General features: G+C 40.1%; 1 protein-coding gene across 3 annotated transcripts in view; it reads right to left on the reverse strand.

The window, feature by feature from the left end:
• The window catches only part of CUNH1orf21 (chromosome unknown C1orf21 homolog), a 219,401-nt gene that overhangs the window by 21,746 nt on the left and 187,385 nt on the right, over positions 1-10,270 (reverse strand). For all 3 annotated transcript variants that reach the window (XM_073900115.1, XM_073900113.1, XM_073900114.1), the window contains exon 4: positions 5,033-5,109. In XM_073900115.1, the coding sequence (XP_073756216.1) occupies positions 5,033-5,109 (77 nt within the window). The remainder of the gene's footprint in view (positions 1-5,032; positions 5,110-10,270) is intronic.

Here is a 10,270-nt window from a genome sequence, read left to right on the forward strand (position 1 = left end):
TTCCAGTTTTGGGTAGTTTTAACTACATACTTTCTAACCATCAAAAAAAAAAAAAAGGAATTCCTTGATTAAAGCAAACTGAACAAAAGCCCCTTAACCCAGAATTAATTAGTCAAGACAGGGTATCTGCAACCCCACCTGAATCCTGAACCAAACAGTAGCCTCACTCTGGGGCAGAGGGTACTATGGCTGGGAAGCAAACTCTACCATTTTCATTTTCGTGTGTGCCCTTTGAGAAACAATTCTAACTAAACCTAGGCCACTGGCTTTCAGTCGGTGCATCTCTACCATCATACCCCACTGATAGAGAAATGCTGCCTGCTTTCTCCTGGGGTAAGAGCATCAGGACATCCCTGCCTGCCTCTGTCTCATTTCAAAACCTACCAAGACGCGTCTTCCGCCAGACTGATTCACTATCTTGCCACATAGAGTATGTGGACAGTGTTAGCCAGAAAAGACTAATGGAAAGGTGACTTATTTATCATCAAATCCTGATGTACCAAATGAGCTCCGTCCGATAAGCTCCACTGTCCCCGATGGAGCAAGGGCCCGCATGAGGCCATCTTCAGGGTGGTGTGACCCACAAGCACAACGCTCACTCAGCTCCTCTCTGTCCTCTGTGGATTCATTTCACAGACAAGCCCCGAAGGCCCTTCCACGGGGGCAGAGGAAGCACTGTTACTCTGGGGGAGTGAATAAATCACGAAATTGCCCCATCTGTACTGATTCCTGCCTAGATAAACACGGATGTTCTCTCTTCGTGTGGAAACTCCATCAACACGATGGCATTAATATTCGTTTTTACCTTCAAGAGTCCGAACTGCACCGTGAGAAACAGCCCGTAGGTAACAGCTCCATCCTTAAACCCTTTCTGATGCACACTTTGGTGACCATATGTGGGGAGGGAGGAAAAAAGCACACAGGCCTTTCTAGCTTTCCTCAAGATAATAGAAACGGATAATTAAATTGTTTATGATTCAGTTTATAAAGTATGAATATTTGATGCTAAGATTGATTAGATCTAAAAATATTTTATAAAAGCCTGTATGCTGGCACTTGATTTAACTGATAAAACTTAACAATCACAGCAATTCCTATTTTTCTCTAATGCACTCTGTTGTGCGGAAAACACAATGCTCCCTGCACCCCCCAGCACTTCCTGTGCCCCCAGCTGGTGCTGGCAGAGCCCTTCTGAGTCAACCCTGAGTCATCCAAGACTCTTCTGACTATGATTCCTCAGCTTCATGACATGAGGGATGACAACAGTATGGAATCTTAATGACGAGTAATCAAAGGAATGAAAAAGGTGGGCAAAATGAGCTTGAGAGCTGAAAGGTATATGGCTTTCAATTTTAGTGACTTAAAAAAAAGTTTCCTCTTATAATAAAAACCTAAGCCACAAAAGTATCAGAAGGCAAGGCCCTGACTCCCTAATACTTCACCTGCAAAAATAAAATGCCATCACTCAGGGAGTTCCTGGCAAATCTTGGCCTGAACACAGTTCTTTCTTTCGTAATTATCATCACCATTGCTCAAGTGGACCTTGGGGAAGTGGCTTAATCCTAATCCTCACATCATGGCACACCCTTGCTAGCAGTTCATGCACGGCTCACTTTTGTTTAGTCAAATATAGTATAAAAAGCATCCACAAAACCAAAACAAAAAACAAAAGCCAGGACTTTGACAACAACCTAGAGCTACCTTACTTCCCACCTAGGCGTGTGTTTCCTCCAACTCAAGGGAACCAATATGCCCTCCCCCCCTTTTATAAAGCTTTACTGCATGTGCTTTATAAAGCAGATGATTTATTTAGTTGTTTTTAACTTTATGTAGAGTGCATCATGCTCTATGTAATCTTTCAGGACCTACTCTTTTCTTCTAGTATTATATTGCTCAGGTCCATCCAGCGTTGTGTGTTGCTACAGTGCATTTGGGTTTTAACTGCTAATATTCCACTGTGTGAAGGCAATAAGGTACTTTACCCAATTTCCTGTTAAAGGGCATTTGGGCTGTTTCTAACTGTTAAGGCATTCTTTTTTTTTTTTAATATTGTATTTATTTGACAGAGAGAGAGAGAGCACAAGCAGGGGGAGTGGGAGAGGGAGAAGCAAGCTCCCCACTGAACAGGGAGCCCGATGTAGGGCTTGATCCCAGGACCCTGGGATCATGACCCGAGCCGAAGGCAGACGCTTAACCATCTGAGCTACCCAGATGCCCCTAACTATTAAGGCATTCTTAACAAGCATCAGACACTGTGATAGACACTGGATGTACATTATTTCATTTAATCCCCAGCCCTAGGAGAGGGCTCTATTTTAATCTGAGAAAACTGAAGCCCAATGACACTGGCCTGAGATTATAAAATAAGAATGTGCTCTGCATGTTATATCAAATGAAGGCATGAAGACTATCTGCCTTTTATTACCTATCTACCTTTATTATTACTAAATCTCTTGTTATCACATATATGGGATTGCCCTTCCACTTCTGGAGAAAAGAAACTCATTATCTTGTTTTATACACTGCAGAATAAATAAAAGTTTCCCTGATCCTCTGTGTCAGTAGAGAAGTACCACTCCTCATGGCCTTCCAGGAAGATTTCATAGTTGAATTCCAGTAATCCAAGGTTCTGACTCATAGTTTAAAACACACACACACACACACACACACACACACACCCCAGAAGATTTTCTTCCTAATTTAAATGTAAACACATGAGCCAGTTTAATCAACCTCTCTGAAAGCCCCAGCACATGCCGGTCTGCAGAGCATCTGCTTCAGTGCGTCTATGTCTAAGTTCCATAAGTATTTACACCAAAGGAAAAAAGAAATTCTCTTTAATGCAACCTCTCCTTAGAACTCAGAGATAAGGGAAACATTTAAAAATAGCATATATTGGGGGCGCCTGGGTGGCTCAGTTGGTTGAGCATCTGCCTTTGGCTCAGGTCATGATTCCAGGGTCCTGGGATTGAGCCTCACATCGGGCTTTCTGCTCAGCAGGGAGCCTGCTTCTCCTTCACCCTCTGCTTGCTGCTCCCCCCGCTTGCGTTCTCTCTCTGTCAAACAAATAAATAAAATCTTAAAAAAAATTTAAAAAATAGCATATATTGAATGGCTTGAATGAAAAGATGACTTCATTCTATCATCAGACACCTGCTGTCCCTCAAAGGCAGATAAAAGTAGTGTAGATAAAAGTGGCTACCAGTGAAGTGGATGCGGGAGGTTGTGATTACAGCATCACGTGTCCCTAAGGGTGCAAAAATCGGTTTTACCATCCCACTGTCAATGTAAATGGTAAGTGGATTTTAAAATGTCCAGTTTTCTCTGAAAGTAAACAATTAAATCTCTGAGCTCATTCACCACCCTGTAGAGTCCTAACCACCTACAGCACCACCAAAGACACCAAGCCAGCGTAAAGTGATTGGTTGGACCTCAGTTATTTTTGTCTCCATTTCCTGGAAAGAACCAGACGTAACACAACTTCTTCTGCTTATGACTTGGATGGAACTACTATTAAGTAGATGTAATAGGTTTATCTGGGGGATAGGTGTGACTGGATCAGCTGCACTAGTACGATCAGCACCCTCAGGGAATTTGTTATTTAGGTGGAACACCACAAAAGAGATCTGTAGCCTTGGGAAAACAGAGCCTCTTTGAAGGAAAGGGGAAACAGCTTCAAAGTCACACAAAGTGCGTTTCATTGCCATGGTAGATTCAGTTCTAGAACAATCTAGAAAAATACTCATTCTTCTCTTTAACTTTTTAATCGTGCAATGCATAACACATAGAAAAATACCATGTTATTTGTAGTTTTAAATAATAATGAAAGGAACACGCATGTAATCACCACTCAGGTTAACAAACAGAATCCCTGGTCCCACTGCCTTCCATCGAGTGAGAAAGAACCACTCTTCTAAGTTTAATGCCTTTTCATGTCCTCACTCGTCTTTATTGTTTTATCACATACATACATAACCTATTGATTAGTTCTGCCTGTTTTTTTGAACTTTATATAAATGACTATATGCAGGCAGGTGCTACTACTTTCCTTACTGCACAGCCTTACCTTCGTGACCGTCCTCCATCTTGACATGTGCAGTCATAGGTCATTCACTTTCACTGATGTGTAGAATTCCTAGCTTAAGAATATGCCACATTTTTTGGTCATCCACTATATTTCTGAAGGACATTTGGGTTTTGCCTTCAAGAGCTTTATGAGCTCATGTAAACAGTGCTGCTATGGACCTGTCAACCATGTCTGGGGCACACATGCGTGAGGGTTTTCTAGGCTAATAAACCTGAGAGGGGAGTTGCTGGTGGGCAAGGTACGTCCAGGTACGATTTTATTAGAAAATACAAATTGTTTTCCAAAGTAATTGTACTGGTTTATATGTCCACTGGGGTGAAGAGTGCCTGTTGTTCAACACCCTGGTCAACCATTTGTACCATCAGACTTTCTGAATTTCGCCAATCTTGTGGTGTGAAATGGTATTTTCCCTAGACATTATTAGCTCTTCAAGTTTCCTCTGTAGTGAAATGGTTGTTCGCATCTTTAGCCTCTTTTTCTATGAGCTCTCTGTTTTGCACTTACTGATTTATAGAATTACTTTACATATCCTGGAAACCCAACTATTGTCCATTATATGCAATGTAGATATATTCCACCATTTCCTTTTACTCCCCTACAGTAAATTTTGATAGATGGAATTTCTTAATTTTAATGCAGTCATATTAATGAATCATTTTTCTTAAGATCTGCATCTTTTGTGACTTACTCAAAATTCTTCCCTACCCCACAGTCATAAAGATATTCCCCTTTATTTTCTTCTAACTGATCTGAAATGTCAGTTCTGTCATTTATTATGGGTCTGTTTTGGGACTCTCTATGCTGTTCCATTAGACCAAACCACACTGTCTCAATTCACTGAAGCTTTACAATACATCTTGGATAGCTGGCAGGCAAAACTGAGCTCACTCTGAAAACATTATTAGCTTTAAAAACAACATAAGGAAAATAGGAACTAGAACTTACTTTGCTCTGGGTTGATGGACTAATCCTGGAATCTCTTTATTAGTTTTAAGTCTTACGTTTGAACTGGCACTTTTTTCCTGAAAAACATAAAACACATGTAACAGACAAGGTGAGAATCAGCAATTAAGCAGTGGCATGAACTGTCATCATGGAAATGTTAGATTTGTTTGAGACCCTCCACAGCTGACCACTTCACAAGGGCAAAAAATCCTGCAAAGAGGTCATACTGTAAGGTAAAACTGCCCAAGCATTTTAACAGGGAACACTGTCATGAAAAGAGAAGTTAGCTTTATAACAGCTATAAGTATTTTTAAAAAATTATGTGCAACTAATATTTGACGTTTAGGTGTTTTTAGGAAAAAATAGTAAGAGAATCAAAGAACAGAAGATTCTAGTGCCAAAGAACAGCAGTAGTGTAATTACAGACATTGTTTATGTGCTAAGGTTAACTGTTAAATGCAGTGCATTTTGTTTATAAAAGATAACTGCGGTTATTGAGACACGAAGTTTGCATGAGGCCCTCGCAGTGACAGAGACAAGAACATGATTAACAGTAACTAATTTATTCCACCCATAGCAAATACTGCGATTGAATTCAATTGAATTAAAAACATTCAATACTAACTTATATTCAAGAAATGCTTCTCTGGCTTTTAGTCTGATCTGATTTCTTATCCCCAGTTTACCAGCCTCACAGGAAAGAAACATTCTTAAATCTTAAAATGCAAGTATATTGGGACACTTGGGTAGCTAAATCGGTTAAGTGTCTGCCTTTGGCTCAAGTTATGATCTCAGGGTCCTGGGATCGAGCCCCATGTCAAGCTTCTCGCTCAGTGGGGAATCTGCTTCTCCCTCTGCCTCCCCACCCCTGATGCTTGTGCTCTCTCTCTCTCAAATAAATAAATAAATAAAATCTTTTTAAAAAATGCAAGTATATCAGTAGGTATACTATCTCAATAATAGTATGCTCTATATTTATACAACGTTATCTTTAAAAAATATTAGGATGCTTTATAATTTGTTCGGACAACACATCCCCGAAATGAAAGGACAGACTACTCTAAACCTATTTATAACAGGCGACTATATCCACTCAAGGAACCTGACGTGTAGCGATAAAGACCCAGGTGAGGGCAAGGAATAAAGACTCCTGTGGGCCAACCCACTGCTCTTACCACATGCAGAGTGATGTGGGATGGTGCATAAAGCAGATGGTCCCCAAATGGACTCTTTTGAGAGTTCCTATTTCTCTCAGGACAGCAGAAGCCATTTAAATCAGTGAAACTCCAATGATTTGCACGCTGTGGTTGTTTCCATTCACCATTAAACGTGAGCTTATCTGTATAACATCAGGACTCCAAAATACAGGGTAAGTTTTGTTTGTGATCTTCCAGGAAAAGAAACAATCCTTATGATTCTTTTGTGGTCTAACTTACCTTCTCTGCCCCACACTAAACTGAAGAGTATTTTCATACACCTTTAAAAGGCATAAAATATATACTGTTCCTTCTGCTGACACAGCCAGGGAACAACAGATGAACTACCTTAGCTTTCACAAAGCAGCTCCAGGAGGGCTAGGCTTTACCAGTGGGGACTCCGAGCCTCGGTGGGGCCCGCCTGGCACTTCATGGGAGTTACGCATCGTATACTGGTAGCACGAATGAACAAGGTCAACAAATGATGAACTTCTTTTTAACAGTGAGAGATAAAAATAGCTCTAATGTAGTCTCTCTGAAGGACTGCAAAGGTAGGTTCCAAGTTAGTCATTTTTCCCCCTTAAACTTCCTGTCTGCTTGGATTAAGCACCGAAAATGGACACAGGACAGAGCCCTACACTTTTTCCCTATTCACATAATTTCCCAAACGCTGAGTCTAAATGATACACTGTCATTTTGTTATTTATTTATTTTTTGAGACACTGTAATTGTAAACATTGCTGAGGCAGGAACGAGGCCTCTAATTCTATGACTGTAAACGATACACAATTGTATTCTGCTTATAGTCAATGTATTAAACGGTACCCTTCACAATGACATTGTCTCTCCGCATCTTCCTTAAAAACACATTGTGTGGTTGCTAGGGAGAGAAGGAAACCCCAAATAACAGGGCTCAATGGATGGGCGGGGAAACTCCAGTCCTGAACAAGCCATCCCTTTGCGCATGCGCACAAGTGCGCCCTGCCAGGAAGCGGGAGGACCAAAGCTTCCGCAGAGGCACTGGGGGGAATGTCGCCTTCAGATTTCCCAGTTATAAAAAAAGAAAAAAGAAAGTATATATAATTACAGAGAGATGTCTTCTGATTATGTATGTATGATGTATTTGTTTTTACAAATTACGACTCACCAAGATCTTAATATCAATGATCACTTACTATATAGGTCGGGCATTATTCTAAGTGATTTCCATATAGTAACTCATTTTAATATTCACAAATATTTACATATATTAACTCATTCATTTTTTTTTTTTAAGATTTTATTTATTTATTTAACAGACAGAGAGAGAGAGCAGGAACACAAGCAGGGGGAGTGGGAGAGGGAGAAGCAGGCTTCCTGCCGAGCAGGGAGCCCGAAATGGGAATCGCTCCCAGGACCCTGGGATCATGACCTGAGCGGAGGGCAGACGCTTAACGACTGAGCCACCCAGGCGCCCTATTAACTCATTCTTATGTCCACAATACCTCTCTGAGATAGGTACCATTTTTTTTCCCTTTGTAGAGATGAGAAAGCTGAGGCATTGAGAGGTGAAGTATTTATTTGAGACCATACAGGTCATAAGTGATAGTGGTGGGATTTCGACCGAAGCAGAATGGCCCCAGAGTCCTTGCTATTAGCCACTAGGCCAGCAGTTCTCAAACGCTTTAGTATCAAGACCCCTTTGCCCATATTATACAAATTTTGACACATTTCCTTGTACAATATGAAAAAAAAATCACATTTGTTAAAATTCACCATCAATCTCATTAGGAAAATCTTGACAGAAGCTGTCAAGCTCATGGTGGTATAAAATTTTCCAAAATTCTAATTTTGGTTTAACGTTTGAATTTTATGACTGGCAACACATACTGCCAATTGTTTTCTTTGAAGTGACAGGTTCTCTTCATTCATTCATTTTTTTTTTTTAAGATTTTATTTATTTGACAGAGAGAGACACAGCGAGAGAGGGAACCCAAGGAGGGGTAGTGGGAGAGGGAGAAGCAGGCTTCCCGCTGAGCAGGGAGCCCAATGCGGGGCTCGATCCCAGGACCCTAGGATCATGACCCGAGCTGAAGGCAGATGCTTAACAAATGAGCCACCCAGGCGCCCCTCTCTTCATTCATTCTTGAGACAATGTTTGCAAAATACCCAAGCCTGAATATTCATAATATATGTCAGGCATTTTTTTCTCTAAAGTAGAGATGGTGTTCCATAAAAACAACCATGAGTTCAGCCTGCAACTCCATCAACTGAACAAGTACTTTTCCTTCAAATAACCATCTTACCTGAGTGTGCAGAAGAAATGCCTTATGTATGCCTCTTTCCCATATTATCGCATAGACTATCAAAAAGCTCTGCACCCAAGGCACAAGACTTAATAAAATTAAATAAAATTTACTGCTTCATCAAGGAGATTCTTAAGTGAAAATGGAATGTATTCTTCCACTGTAAGCGCATGGTGCAGGTGAATACAATGACTATAAGATTGGGGGCCACTGCCTTGATTTTGTGCTAAGGCACCAGCAGTTTCAACCACCATTGCTTTTGCACCATCAATGCAAATGTCAACACAGCAAAAAGGGCAAACTGCTTCTTAGTATTGTTAGGAAAATGAGCTTGAGGGCATCCTGAGACTGTTTTGGGGACCCCAGGTCTGCAGGCCATACTTTGACTAGTGTCTTTATTTCCTTTGCAGAGAAAAGAACTATGAATTATTTAATGTGCTATATGCCTTATTTAAAAAAATATTTAACCACCATATTGAGGTAAAATTTACATTCCATAAAATTCCATTATAAAGGTATGATTAAGTGATTTTAGTAAATTTATACGACTGTACAATTATCACTCAATCCAGTTTTTGAACAGTTCTATCATCTTAAAAAGTTTCCTCAAACCCATTTGCAGTTCTTCTCTGCTCTCCTCTGTAGCCCCAGGCAACCCCAAATATGCTTTCTGTCTCTACAAATTTGCCTTTTATAGATTCATAGAAATGGAATCTTATCACATATAGCCTTTGGTGTCTGGCATTTTTCTTTAGCATAATGTTTCTGAGATTAATCTATATCGTAGCATCTTTCAGTATTTCACTTATTTTAATTGCTAAATAATATTCTACTGTGTGGATATACTGTATTTTGTTTGTACATTCATTACTTGATGGACATTTGGGTTGTTTTAAGTTTGAGGATATTGTGAATAATGCTGCTATGAACATTCACATATAAGTTTTGTGCAAACATATACTGTCATTTCTCTTGGGCAGGTTCCTAGAAATGGTATTGCTAGATTATATGCTAAGTGTATATTTAACTATTTAAGATATCACCAAACTGTTTTCCAAAGTGGCTGCACCATTTTACATTATCACTTGGGATGCATGATGGTTCCAGTTTCTCCACATCCCTGCCAACTCTTGATAGTGTCTTTTCGATTATTGCCATTCAAGTGGTATCTCATTGTGGGCTTCATTTATTTTTAAAACCATGACTTATTTGGATTTGTTCTTTGCATCCCTCAGAATACCTTGCTACGGGAGAGCATTTACATGCTTACCAGTTAGCTATACTTGCATCAAGAAGTCAGCTTTATATTTGCCTATAAACATCACTTAACTTCTTTTCTGGGTTTCTTTGTTGGGGAAGGGGAGGTTTACAGAGATCTGCTTAAAAAAAAAAAAGGCAAAGAAACAATCAAATAAAGAAAACCAGAAGGGCTGACAGGACAAGGTTGCTGGGAACCTGAGATGGAGGAGACCCAACAGAGAGCCAAGAGTCAGGCCACGTCTGGGGTGCTCCAGAAATAGGAACAAGAGAATTCGGGAGATGATGGAAGCAGTAACTAAGATATCATTTTTCTTGGCAGAAAAACTGCTTTTATTGGTATTTGACACTTATAAACTAGTACTTAAACTGGAACCAAGGGGAACTAAGACGAACCCACTGAATAGGCCCCCAGCAAGGAGTTTGTAGAGCAGTGTTTCTCATGATCCATTCATTTTGGTATCAGAATCCTTGGGAGTGCTTGTTAAAATACAGATTCC

This window comes from Callorhinus ursinus, unplaced genomic scaffold, assembly GCF_003265705.2.
Source record: "Callorhinus ursinus isolate GAN/ISIS: 27379988/994484 unplaced genomic scaffold, GSC_fseal_2.0 scaffold13, whole genome shotgun sequence".
NCBI lineage: Eukaryota > Metazoa > Chordata > Mammalia > Carnivora > Otariidae > Callorhinus > Callorhinus ursinus.